The 15,301-nt window shown below is 35.0% G+C and overlaps 1 protein-coding gene across 5 annotated transcripts in view; it reads left to right on the top strand.

Annotated features, from left to right (window-relative positions):
* The window catches only part of hth (Meis homeobox homothorax), a 242,504-nt gene that overhangs the window by 81,298 nt on the left and 145,905 nt on the right, over positions 1 to 15,301 (top strand). For 4 of the 5 annotated variants that reach the window (XM_089706240.1, XM_089706242.1, XM_089706241.1 and 1 more), the window contains exon 7: positions 628 to 751. In XM_089706240.1, the coding sequence (XP_089562366.1) occupies positions 628 to 751 (124 nt within the window). Of the gene's footprint in view, positions 1 to 627; positions 752 to 9,889; positions 9,930 to 15,301 lie in introns of all 5 variants that reach the window. The other variant, XM_089706244.1, reaches the window with a different exon arrangement.

Consider the following 15,301-nt stretch of genomic DNA (forward strand, 5'->3'; position numbering starts at 1 on the left):
TGCGCGCGCGCACGCCAGCCCGCCATTACGAGCACCTGCAAGGGTAATGGGCCAAGCATTGTTACGGTCAAATTCATTTGCCTCATCACTATTTGTTTACTATTTTAATTGAAGTGGATATTTCTATCGAAAGATTTGAAAGAAACGCCAATTTTGATACTAGTTTTTCCCTAATTACCTACAATTTTATTCTATTCTTTTTATCCCTAATTAACGTCATGTATCATATTCAATGCACAATTAGAATTGTACAACACGCATATTTAATAGACACGTTTGTAGCATCACGCAAACTACTGAAATCAAGTATTTGAAAATATTAGCGTAGTTTTCCCTTTATATCTGGTAGTATCCTGAAAACAGACGTTGTTATAGCTACGAAGCAGATCTTTCTAAACCTATTCTATCCTATTCTTTGATTCTAGTAGCATTACAGGTTAATTGTAATCCTTATTGAACATAGCATGTTAGTGGCAGAGTAGTCTCTCAACCGTGTATCCTAGTAGCCCTGAAACCTATCCATTCAACATTAAATCGAAGCCTATCTCTGTAGAGCCTCCAACTCTAAACCTTAGCTTCGCTTCCCGCGTTGGTACCAGGCCGTCATAACTGGGTTGTTGTCAACAGAGGCCGCCCTCCTCCTCGCTGTCGTACGGCGCGGTGAACGACGACGTGCGCTCGCCGGGCTCCGGCGGCACGCCCGGCCCGCTCAGCCAGCAGCCGCCGCAGACCCTCGACGCGACAGACCCAGGTGAGCTCTTGCTGCTTCTTACAGCCTGGTAACATTAGTCTTTCGTCACCTATTTGCAAAAACCTATACATTTTATAAAAAATGCTCATCCTTGATCTTGACATTAAAAACCACGCCAATATCTATTAGAGCATGAATATATTCATTTTAAAGAAACATCTTTTCTACTCAATTATCTATTCAATCATATTCTATTCTTTTCTCGAATAAATGTTACCAAATTTCTTGGCGTAATGTTCGTGCAATGCGGTCTTCGCTATTATGTTATGATCAGCTGCATGCTTTTGCTGTTTCGGCGTTGAGTAAGTATTGTTTGTTGGCTTGTCGCTTTGCCTGTTTTGATTCGTTTGATTGACCGTCTCTAGGCTCTAAAATCCCACCTTCTAGTAATTTCCATTTAAAATTAATAAGTATCCCTATTCTCTCTCGAATAAAGTAGTTTGCGTGATGATTGTTATTACAAACCCGTCGTAAAGCGTATGTAACGATGACATGAAAGAATTCAGCGCATATTGTTAAACCGTATCGATAAGTCAATACTCAATACAAATTAAAAATAACCACAGACAATTTTAATAGTGTAATAACCTCTGGCGCAATCTTGGCGAAATTCTGACAGCGTTTCCGTTCTAAAGGTCGAGGGTTGAACGTGTTTTTAATGAAACGCTGTCAATATGACATACTCCCACGCAGACCAACAATTAACATGTCCACGCGATCTAGATCCTACACACGTCAACGCCCGTCAAGAGGCAATTGAACACTGACAGCGCTCGTCGTCGCTTCACTATCGCGTCACCTTCCTCCACAAAAGACACCGTTAAGTTTTGAAAAAAGAACTCTTCTTTCGTCATTCTGATCTGTCAAGAGAATTGGAATCATTCAACACGTCGCCGCGTCTCGATCTCGATCGATTGTCGAGTGTCTTTCGTTCCCGAGTGACGGATGGGCGCAGCTCTGGACGCAGTTATGACGTTCTGTCCCGGCGCCGCCACAATAGCTATTGAAATGAGCTGAATTGTTATGCACGTATCAGCGCCGTATCTCCGATTGATTACCGCTTTCATATTCATGTAGCCCTGGTAATTTGTGTGGGATTACGTTGCGTTTGACGCTTTTTTTAATTGAGGGGAAAGTGGCACAAAAGACGCGCGCTCACGTTTGACAACTGTCAAAAGTGGCCACCGCGTTGGCGCGAAAAGCAAACAAAGCGCCAGGTTTTTTTTCCACATTTCACACATAGTTTTTTCGTGGAAAAATTATGCTTTCGACGCACGTTTGTGTAATTGTTTGGTTTGTCGCCCGGCTCTGTCGGCGCGAACATGGCGAAATGAACGAAATTGAATTTTGGTGAGGCGGTACAATGATCTGCGCCTACATAATGGGAAATTCGTTTCCCTCTGCCTTTTGTTTATTAAAATTCACCATGCGCGAATTATTTTTCATTTTACGGCAGCTATCGTATTGCTTCGTTTGAATTTTTTTCTATATCAATGCAATAACGTTTCCGTTAATCGAATACCACGTACTTATATTTTTTTTTATTTCAATAAACAATCGTCCCTTACTTAGATGAATTACACATACAAATAAAACAGGGATCAGTCAATTATCAAAACGCATACAATACCTACAACCCCTGAGAACATTATAAAACAATTAACAATCGCACTTAGGCTACAAACTAATTAAAAATTCAAATTCAAAAATGGGACGTCACTTGAGCCGAGGCCGCGGCAAAAGGGCTAACTTTCCCGCGTGAATTATTCAAAATTCAAAATTTCCCTATAATTCAATCATCCCATCCCGGGGGAGAGGGGAGGGGTGATTATTTGCGAATTTAATATTAATTAACTGACGTGCGCTCCGTAATTACGTTTTTCAATTATAACTGACAATTATGCGATGAAATTCGGATGCGAGATTCTGGTAATTTCGCGCTTTTTTCATCTGTGGAATGAGCCGGGAATTCATTTTATAGTCTGCTTAAAATTGGCAACTCTTTGTCATTAAAATAACATTTAACGTTGTTAATTACGCTGGTTTCACAGGAAATTTTTGGGAGTGAAAATGCAAGATTTCGTACATGGCCTCGTGGTACTTAGATAGAAGATAAGGTGTATCTTAAAAGATAGATTAGTCAAAAGATTAGTGGAGTTATCTTTAGAATCCGAAGTAGCTACCAGGATACATCAGCATAATTCTACGCACATTTGTCCGGCGTGGCGCGTGATGTGTTTTAATAATATTTAGGATTGACACACGGACGGGTGAAACGCGGCGTTATAACGCGACGGTTTATTGCATGATTTTTGAGGTATTTTTCTGTAAAAACGATTTTGAAGGTCTTCCAAATTGTTTTAATAATTGAATTTTTAAACTCGCACATTATAATATAGCTCTGTTTGCAGAAATGCAATAAGTGAAAAACATATAACTAAATTTGTAGATATTTTCAAAATAATACCTATTCCTAATTTTAATGAAAAAGCTATGTTGACTTAATATTCATTACCTACATGATATAGTTTCCTTAACATTCAAAAGAATATTACTTTCAATAAATATATTTATAAGAAAGGCGTATTACAAGCGGTAGAACCGTTCGTGTGCAAAAACCTTTCCTGTCATAGAATTATGAAGTAAATTCAATCCAACAGCGGAGACGATAATTTTATTTAGAGACCCTTGCAAGGGCGGCGTAATACAATAATCGGTATATTTTGTGGCATTGCCTTGTTATAAACTGTGATGTAGTTCTATACAAGACTTCGAACTTGTAGTTTCCTATCGGCAAATGACAGTCTCATCAAAATTTGTAGAGCCGTTTTGTTAAGCAAGCAGACATACACATGAAAGTAAAAAAAAATAAGATTTACATAAATAAGAATCATGTATAGCTTATAATATTATGACGATTAGATCGGTTTTTCTAAATCATTAAAAAAAATTGTATACAATTTTTTTCTTCTTCATGCATCTTATTTACAAAACCTTACAATAAAACTAATTATAATAATTAAATCGTTCAATTCACACCGTAGCGACGTAAAAAACATCGAATAAACAAAACAAAAGAACGGACAGGCGTGACATTGATTATTTAGTTACGTCGAGTTAAACTGTGTCGGTCACCGATACAATTGATCACGGGCAAGCGTTGCCCGCGGTGGCCGCGGTTTGGATGGGTCACCGAATACTGTTCGTGGATTTTTTATAGATTTTTAGTTCCGCTGTTAGTAATTAATGTATCTGCAGTTATGAAAATGGTAATAAACGAAAGTTTGCTTTGCCATTATCCATAATGTTACTCTTCAATTTTACACAGAAATTAGTCTAGCCGTTTTCTTGTGACGCACATGCAAACTTACAGATTTTCTCATACGTAAAGTTTTGCGAAGTATTTTTCACTAGGTATCGTAAACCTAGTGAAAAGTACTTCGCAAAGCTTTTCAAATGAAAATAACAAATAATTTCAGGCCCTGAAACCATAGTTACATATTTTCAATACCTATGTAAGTATATGTAAGTATATATTAATTATTAAGTGCACCATAGGCACTGCCAAACAGTCGACTAGGTTATACTGCCAGAAAAACATTTTCCACTACATATAAAACCTCCAGAGACCTACAATTGAAAGCAAATCGAAGGCAATAAAATATTAACTAACGTTCGTCCAGTCACGTACCTTCGAACGCAATCATAAAATGGGCTTCAATTATTCACTATTAAATTCCTAAATATTAGATTAGGGGCGCTTAAGGCGGAGTTGGGAGATACCTATGGAGCCGCGAAATATGATTGGTCGATGCGTGACGTCATAGATATTCGAATTTCGAATTCGATGTTCTATTTTCGAATGTAACGGATTAAACAAAAGCAATTGAATTTAGAATGTAAAAACTGTTTAATGTTTTGAAAATATAGAGTTTTACAGTATGTAGGTATGTTTAAATAAATAAAATTAAATATGAAATATTTTAAATACAAAAAAATTAAATTGATTGCAGTGCTTATGATGTGTTCCTACATTATACTTATTCATAGGTACTTGTTAAAGTTTATATAAATAAATAAAAAATTGAGTTTGAGTTCAACACTAAGTATTTATAACAATAAGTCAAAAGCTCTCATACCACAGAAATGCTAAATCACAATACGTTAATAAAGTTTGATTACAATAGAAGAATACGGGCGTTACCCTTTTTGTATGTTTGTCGGCTTAACCCTCGGAATGGGGGTAACGATTGTGGGTGACTCCACCTGGCTATAGAAAGCCTAGGTTTAGTGCTTATGGCATGGGATGAAAATATAAAATTTTCATAACATTAATTTTGATCGTAAATAAACATATTCATTGGAAAAAATGGATTGTAAATCCTTGATCGTAATCTGTATAAAATTTAAGTATTGATTATTTTATTTATCTTAAAAAAAAAACAAATAATAATGCATTCTAATTTTCAAATTGTGTTATTCATTTGACAGAACTGTATAAAACCCTTTAATTGTCAAAATTACATGGTCCGAGGAACACAACGGCCCATTCAAAAATAGAACTCCAGTCCATAGACAACTTTTTTTTTTTAATTTTAAAAAGTGACCAAAGACAATCGCTTCACGCGTCAAATTCGAAACGTGAATAATACGAATTAATGCCGTTGTTAACAAAATTTTATATTTAATACTTGCATTGTTTGCTTATAAAGGGTGTATTACAATTGGAGATGTCAAAAATGACAAACTGATTCGTCATACAGCTGCGTGGAAAGAGATAAAGGCATGTAGTGTGAGATTTTGTATGATTTTTAAGGGGGTGGGGGAGGGGATGCAGTGAATATTATGTTGTTTTTATGAATATGTTATTGTTTAGCAAGTTTTTGTAATTATATTTTTGATTAAAGAGTACCTTGTCAGTAGATAAACCATAGATATGAGAAAGTTATGAAAAATATAGCAGGTATCAACTTGGTGAAATTATATTTTTGAATTAGTGCAGGTACTAGGTAATCATTAATAATAATAAATAAGAGAAAATAGTTTTGAAAAAGAGAATTTAAGAAAATTTAACCTTCAATGTCATAGAAACCGTTATGCAATGACATATTCCAATTTTGGAAAAATACAAAATTATCGTATTTTACTTGTAACAGAAAACTTAAAATTCCATCCGAACAAAAAGGCAACAATTAATTTTAAAACAATAGAATTTACTAACAGAAGCCAAATGCCAATGTAAGTGATAACCGTGAAAATTATGTACATACATGACTATTGCATTTCATAGGAAAATAGATCTTATTGCGAAGGTAGTAAAGCCGTGATTCGTGGCTCGCAATTATGATATATGAGCGTTTGGTTTTAGTATACAGAAAATTTTAATTCTTACGATTGGCTACGGACATCGGGCCACCGGCGGTTAACTTAATTGTAGTTTTATGTCAATGCTTGGCCAATGAATAATTTTGACGTTAAATTATGATTATTTCGATATATTTCACCTGTACGTACTCATACTGAAAGATTGTGTAATATTGGGTAGTTGGTTAAATACAAATTTGACATATTTATCGTAATAATATCCTATTATCAATAATTCTTGAAATTCCGCGTTCTCTTTCCAACTAATATCTTATCGATAGATAAACGTTGTCACGCATCTTCTTTTAATTTTAATTCCACGATTGAATTCGAAATTCAAAACTGCGTACTCTATTCTCTATTGTAGAGCGTAGTCTATGGCAACAATGGGAATCCATTGTCTATGACACGTTAAATCACCGGGAGCCATATTTAACATCTCATAAACATAATCACAAACTGTTACATTTCACTCATTACAACTGCTACTGTTTTGAGACGTGACCAAACTAAAAGATCCCTAACCTGGTTCGAATACAAACAGATAGTTAAGAGTTCAGGGGTCTCAATAACTGGTCGTGTTATTAGCATTTTTAAACTTCTGGTAGCCTATTTAAAGTTGTTTGTCTTTCGGTAAAGGGCCGCAAATGTCGGATATAAATCACTGCGTAAGAATGCTTCGGAAAGCATGATTTACATAGCATTTGTATTGTTATGTAGAATATGTTAGAATTTTTGAAATATTGCTACGCTAGATCGACTGTGTATTTAAATTTCCTACATATTTAACGCTAAGAACAAGTTTTACATGAGCTTACTCAAGCCAAATAATGTGCATTTTCAAAATTTCAAAAAACAACACCTTAATGCTTTATTTACGAAAATCATGTAGCTAAAGTATTAAAATAACAAATTTGAATTGTTGTTTTTTTATTGCTTGACCACGCAAAAGCTGTCAAAATAAAAAACGTATGTACTCAAAATACTCATAAATCGGCGTAATTTATATGAAAATGCGAAATTTTCAATGGAATTACCACAAAACAAAATATTAAAAATTTCGTTAAAATAAAACACTATCAAGATCTTTAATCTTTTCTATATTATCAAGTCAAAAGATAAAACCATACCACATAATACTCTCTAATCTAAACAACACTTCCATAGTTTCGAGCGCCATATTGAATTACCGAACAACAACCATTAAGTGTAACATTTACATACATCTGCATATCGATACAAAAATAATTTATTCATCCCAGCCACCGGTCTCCAGTTAACTCTTGTCACTCCCACAAAGGAATTAACATCTTACGAGAGGGGAAAAATATTTTGATTAAAAATTTATACCGGCTCCCCTGTACGCGGGCTGTATGCGCGCTCAGTGACAGCTGTCAATCTGACGTTTCTCTATGGGTTTTTATTGTCTGCGGCGGGGCGGCGGCGCGTGAAATGGCGGGAAAGAACGAATATTAGACGGATAATCCGCTGGTTATCTTGTAATTGTCGCTATTGATGTTTAATTTCGTCGGTCGATTGTGTTTACAATGGTTTTGTGTGTTTGTTCTTATTGTTTGAGTTCAATTGGTGTTATTTGTTTTATAGTGCCCTTTTTGTAGTGTTGGATTTTGAGGAATGCAGTTAATAATACATATTAATTACGAGAATGATTTTAAAAAATGCCACTTCTTTCTTGATTGCGTGCATAACAGGAAACCTCGCACTTGGCGCATTTTTTCCGGCACAGATAATAAAATAATGTTAATGAATAAAATGGCAACCCCACCAGGCGACAATTACTATAAAGGTGCAAGTGAACAGATGATAATTGTGAGCGACGTGTATAAATATTAATATGTCCGTCTGTCCGTTTGAGTGCGCTTTTTGCGTCCCCTCTATCTGTATTACATTTGTGAATTAGTCAAGCGTGATCGTTATTTATTACTATTTTGGACGTGGCAACATTTGTTAGATGAGGATGAATAAATTTTATGTTTCAAAATTTTATTTGCGTAAAAATGATCGGAATTGGTTTGGCTATTTTTAATATTTTAAAAAAACTGGCCACCTATTTTCATACTAACTTTTTCTTTATCAAACATAAAAGATACGACTTCACTTCTTTATTCATTTCTTCCATACGACAAAAACTCCAACCTACAGAAACGAAAATCTTTTTATTATTATTCAGCACTAGCTTTCCACCCGCAGCTTCGCCCGGGCAGACAAAGAAAAACCCGCATAGTTCCCGTTTCCGTGGGATTTCCGGGATAAAACCTATCCTATTTCCCGGGATAAAAAGTAGCCTATGTCCTTTCTCGGGTATCAAAATATCTCTATACCAAATTTCATGCAAATTGGTTCAGTAGTTAAGGCGTGATTGAGTAACAGACAGACAGACAGAGTTACTTTCGCATTTATAATATTACTAGCGGTCCGCCCCGGCTTCGCCCGTGGTACATGTTTACGTTTTCTCTCCATAAGAACCATCCTCGTACTTCAAGGAATATAATAAAAAAAGAATTATCGAAATCGGTTCAGCCGTTCTCGAGTTATGCGCTTACCAACACATTTTGCGATTCGATTTATTTATATATATAAAGATTAGTACTTATGTCAGTTTATTATAATTTAAAAGGCACATAATACTTGATAGTAGCTAATGCAAAAGGCAAACCCCTTAAATATTACTTTGAAAATAACCAACCACCCTTCACTATCTTTAATTCAAGAATCAAGAATGACGCAATAATTACATATAATAATTAATAGTTTTCTTTTAAAAGATAATTACAACATACAAGACATTCCTCTGTCGTGTCAAATTAATACAATTAAAAAATAACTGCATATTAATATGTCTGGCCTTTTTCTTGTAATTATAAATGTTTATATAATTACATGTTTTATTGTATTTAGATGAAAGACATTTTAACGGATTACATTGTAACATATTATTTTAACGAACGGCATTTTACAACTATATTTCAGTCCGCGTATTTACTCGCGTATAAAAATGCCACATTGGTATTTATCAGTCTTCTATATTTGTAGTAACTTTCATCGACATCGAATCAGCCATTTTTACCCAAAAGAGAAACAAACATGTCTACTACTACAGGCTATTTTTATTTTTCATTAGTTATTGTCTTGCATTGTGAACTTATTTATTTGTATATGTATTATGTACTAGCTATCCGCCCGCGGCTTGGCCCGCGTTTTCATAGAAAAACCCGCATAGTTCCCGTTCCCGTGGGATTTCCGGTATAAATCTTATGTGTTAATCCAAGATACCCTCTATATGTTTGCTAAATTTAATTGTAATCGTCTCAGTGGTATTTGCGTGAAATAGTAACAAACATACATACACATACATCCATCCTCACAAACTTTCGCATTTATAATATTACTAGCTTTCCGCCCGCGGCTTCGCCCGCGTTTTCAAAGAAAAACCCGCACAGTTCCCGTTCCCGTGGGATTTTCGGGATTGCGTCATTTTCCCGGGATAAAAAGTAGCCTATGTTTCTCGGGTATCAAAATATCCCCATACCAAATTTCATTAAAATTGGTTCAGTAGTTAAGGCGTGATTGAGTAACAGACAGACAGACAGAGTTACTTTCGCATTTATAATATTAGTATGGATAGTAGGACTTTAATTTATATCTAGGTACTTATAATCTTGGCTGAATCCGTATTGGAGTTGCCAGTTTTAAATAAATGAATTTATGTTTTTTAAAAATTGTTAAATATAAAAAATATTTGTATTATTTCAGGTAAGACCGAAATACGAGTTTAAAGAAGAATTGGAAGACAGTAAGTCAATTAATTGCAAAAATTATATCTTATTTATTATCTGAATAATTATCTCAATTAAAACTTGGCATTTAAAATGGGAGCTCAATAGAGTGATGAAATATTATTCAAAACATGTACCTATCATTGTTATTTTGTCATTTGTGGGAATTTGATTAGGTAGATAATATATTGCATTTAAAATGTAATATTTGAAGTGTAAATAAGTTTTTTTGTTATTTAAATATCAAACTGAAAAAAGAAATATTTTTATTGCATCTAATGATTTACTAGGAATTCTTGAATTATATTCGTGCGTCGTCTGTAACATAAATATTGGTAAGCACATCCGGATGACAATGCTAGTTAAATTTTAGCAGTACTATAAGCAATATAATTAAAAAGATTCCTCAAAAAACATCATCTTAAACGTTTTACAGCATCATAAAATTGTTCTTATTCCAATACGGGACATAAATTAAAACCGCTGTCAGCTTTATAAGTAAACCCGCGTCGTTAAACTAACTATTTAGAAAAACTGACCTATTAAACATAAAAATATATTTTTTACATTTTAATGTCGTACCGTGAGGTCAATTAGAGATTTAACAAAAGTTTTTATTAATACATTTTATTCGATCGTAAAAATTTTATTGTCGTGAACACTTTTTCGTTTATGTGTTCGATCGTTAAAGTTTTTTGCATGTTTCTATACTTTAGATATGTGGCAAGTGCACGAAATAAATGCCTTACAAAAGTACCTATATATACAATCATAATTCAATTAAAAAAAATATCATAACGTTGCGTTGAGGTAAATAACAGGGTAAATAATATACAATGGTCTGGGTTACGACTCGTACGACATAATCGATATTCCATCTATCTACACTAATTTTATAAAGAGGAAAACTTTGTTTGTTTGATTGTAATGAATGGGCTCATAAACTACTGGGCCGATTTTGATTAAAATTTGGCACAGATAATCTTTAGACCCTGACTACTGAGAAAGAACATAGGCTACCTTTTATTGCAAAATATGTACCACGGGCGAAGCCGGGGCGGACCGCTAGTGACTAGTGTTTTATAAGTTTTCTAAAAAACACTTTTTTAATAATCTACATATTATGCAAGGCAATATTTTGATCAGAATCTTCGTTGCATCATTCGTTCGTCGTGGATTGATAAATTTGTCTTTAACAATATGATAAATGCCACAATCACAACAACATACTTATTCAATGTGAATTCCTAATTTATTTCTTCGTAGATATGAAAATTTAATTAAATGATGAATACGTCCAATCTAAAAAAAAACTCCCTTTTAAAAGCATCCGAGATAAAACTTGCATAATCTTAACAGCTGACTTACGGCTGTCATTTTGAAAAATGTAATTAAAGTCGACGCAATCGCGCGAAAATCTAAACGTTTGCTTTGTTCGAGCGAGAGGAAGATATGCACTTATCACGCGCTAGACAGGGACGCAATACGGACGTGCAAGAAAGTATTGTTTTAGAGACATTTTTAATTTCCCGAAGGTGATCTATCACTCAGTTTTGTTCGGCTGTATTCGGCTCTGTTCGATGAATGTGTTTTTGTGCTGCGAGGGAGCGATCCCCCGCGACGATTTGAATTTAGAATAGAATGGAATAGTGAAATGCCTTTGCGGGTGACGCTTGACTATTTTGAATTTGGAACATTTTCGGTTGCAATTCGAATTTCGAACATACGTCACCGTTTTAGAGAACGAATATTCTAAATCCAATTGTGCCATGAAAAACAAACTTTTCTAAATTTGAAAATTGTTCTCAATTACGAACCACTAAGTCAAATAACGTTATTTTCTTGTAAGTAGTGTTACCACAAGCTGGAGTTGAATTCTAAAGTTCGTTCAATGCCTTTTAAAGTAATCGGCTTACTCGGAGCTTTCCGACGTCAAGATCTTTCAGCAATGATGCGTGAAAAGTGCGCTTTACTTCCAACAATAATAATATAAAAACTAGTAAAGGATGAAATCACTTCAATGTATAGAGCGCTGAGGCGATTATAGATTTCATATTTTTATATTGCTTCCGTCGGTTCTATAATACTGTAATATTTTTTACAATAAATTACACGTGTAGTAAACGAAACATTTAAACGTGTAGCGTGTAAATTTCACATTTGCGATTGAGTTGACAATGAAAACTTAGCGGAAAGCAGCTAAATACATGTAAAAAAAAATTACTGCAACCGTAACTAGCTCACAGATCATAAATATAATTAACCGCAACCGCTAAACGTGAAAAAATTACCGCAAGCAACTATGTGGAATAATGCACTCGCGAACACGCACAGGCTAAATAAACTTTTTTAATCTGGAACGGAATGCGAATTCGAATTTTAAAATTTTATATTATCTGCGTTTAAATTTAACCCTAATTAGAATACATATTTTCTATATAAGGCAGTAGTCACAATACGGATAATCAACATACAATCGTCACATCTTACTGTTTGCAAATTAAGGCAGGAAACCGCCATTGCGATTAGCATGTGTTTTAATCGCGTTCCAAATTCAAATTCGGTTGGATGTTGGTGGGCTTTATGTTTTTTAAATGCCAATACATATTGCCAGTATCTTTTACTGTAAATAGTCTATATAATCATGATTTAGAAAGATCAATTGACTGTAAACAAAAATAATAACTACAGCCAGTCTTGGAAAATTTCCTAGCGACGTTGTTGGTTTTGTAATTCATAATTTCGGCATAAAAACCGGTAGTCCCATTCCTAAACAAAAGAATTTACCTCCATTTCCATCTGGCGATTGTGTACCAGGCATGCATAAAGACACAGGTGTACTCATCATTTGCATACGTAATCGCGGGACAAAGAAGCGGCCTAAGGTACGCTTTGAAATAGTCACTTATGTTTATGTACGCCTGGTAAGCTCATGATTATTTATAGTTGTTTTTATTTAGGGAAAAAAGGACTGCAAGTATGGGATTTTCATAATTATTAAGATTTGTTTTATGCCGGCTATAAGAAATAAACTTTAGTCCTCAAAACAAATATTTATATCTTTGTTTAGCTTATTATTTTATTTCCAGTTAATACGAAGCGAGCCAGCTCATTATGTTCCACATTAAGATACTAAATAATCTTATCTGCCTCGTTCTAATTTCAAAAACCCATCGCATACATAAAAGTTAGTTAAAATCACGGACTAATAACCAAACAGATCGATTTCATTTGAATACGAGCATCTCATTAACATGTAAATTAGTCGGCCACAACAATAACGTAACCTAACCAGGAGAGCAACAAAAAGCCAAAGGATGAAAATGAATAGCGGAGAAAACGGGGCGATATTAATTAGAACGGTCCCCGCCTCGGGCACTACCAGGCGGCCAGAGCTCGAGGAATGTTAAAAAATTAACTCCAACGCGCTTCGAATTACCTAACGCGTCTAATGCCTGCCCGCTGCCCGCTCATGAGGCGCTGGTAATTAAGACAACCCAATTTCGCTTCTTTCTCTTTTTAAATTTAAATTTAATGCAAGTTATTAGTTATTCTGTCCAATTTACTCATTTTTAGACGTCAATTTAAATGCCTCCTCGAATAGCGCCATAAACAGGGTTGTTATATCACAGCGGAGGTGGAATTTGAACCAGATATCCGTAACAGGCGCACAATCGAAGCCACCCTCCGATAGAGCTTCACCCATATTTCTCGAAGCAATATTTTCGCATAAGGAAAACTCGGGCCGGTCGTATATATCATCCCCGCTCAGATTTAGCCCCGAAACAAGACCGGAATCTCCATAGAAATCGTCTGCGGCGAATATCATTGGAGCAATTTTATCATACGAATTGCTGGACCTAAATAATACCCTTATTAGCATATATTTGTGCCGTGCCACGGCGCGCCGGCACGGAACGGCGGGGCTCCATCGAAAACGCGTTCCTTACCGAAAATTATCTTTACATAGGCCGTATGTACCGATAAAGTCGGAAAGCGAGGGTCTAAGGGATTCGGCGAAAAACCGCACGACAATCCCAAAATTCATTATGCGAAAGCAGTCTTGGAATTCACAATATCCAAATCGTTCGCGTTCCGTTGCCGGGTTATAACCGGGACAAATAAATTGTAGGCGTTGCGAATTCTCCACAGGATCTTTAATCCGACATTCCATTAGACAGGAATTGTTGCTTCATGCTGCAGATATCTGTATCGGCTTGTCGCTTGACACTGTTCAGGCTCACGCATCATAGATGTGGAATTAGATTCATTTGATCGTGTAATGTATCTGTTGAATTTTGCTGTCACTATATTGATTAAATTGTCTTTTGGAATTTTATTAGTTTATTGTTTTTAGACGTCAACTTTATTATTGTATAAAAGCTCCTTAAATCTTTCTTATATATAAAAATGAATCGCAAAATGTGTTGGTAAGCGCATAACTCGAGAACGGCTGAAGCGATTTCGATAATTCTTTTTTTATTATATTCCTTGAAGTACGAGGATGGTTCTTACGTAGAGAAAACGTAAACATATACCACGAGCGAAGCCGGGGCGGACCGCTAGTTTACATTAAAACAACTTTTTAATCATTGAGTTTTCCCTGATGGAAACGGCTAAACCTACCGTAAATAAGTCTAGCTTTTAAGCTAACTTTGCGCCAATTTCATCTTATTCCATTAAAAATGATTTAATACAGTTACATGATTGAATACAAACGCCCACGCTACTTCAAATAGGATTTATAATACTACAATTCATAAATACTCATCACACACGAGCGAAATATCCTTCAAAATATTTTCCACTTAAAAAATAACTTCATTATACAGTCCATAAAACTCAATCGCGAACAAAGAAAACATATCAATATGGCGTCAACGCGGGCATAAATTTATAAATTCCCTCTCATTAATAATGAAAATATATCGTAAAACAATTTAGCCCATAATCTGACTACGATTTACAGCGGCCAATATCTGAGTATAAAAAAGCGGTTAACGCGTATTAGTGACGGGCAACCGTTTAATAACTGCTATTATAAGCATTAAAAAACTACTCGACTACTAGGCGGTTATGATCCCCTGGTATCTGTACCGATATAAGTGGATTTTGGAAAGTGGTAGATAGTTATTAAGCTGTTAGTAATAATTTGCTATAAAACTGTCTTATTACAAAAAGAAGGGTAGTTGTATTTTCTAATTGAGTGATTTTATGTTGATTGTTATTATTCTGAGTCAAGTACCAAATACAAATGTAATTCAGGAAGAATTGCTTTAAGAAACAGGGGAAAGACATCACGGCGAAACTATGTAAATAATTCAATGTAACCTTCGCCCCAGGCAACTTTTACTACAACCGCTTAAGCAAATCCGGCGGCAAAGTTAGT

The sequence above is a fragment of the Colias philodice genome, chromosome 18 (assembly GCF_061535455.1).
Source record: "Colias philodice isolate Cphi_HAF_F1 chromosome 18, ilColPhil1 Martin Lab GWU primary, whole genome shotgun sequence".
Taxonomy (NCBI): Eukaryota; Metazoa; Arthropoda; class Insecta; order Lepidoptera; family Pieridae; genus Colias; species Colias philodice.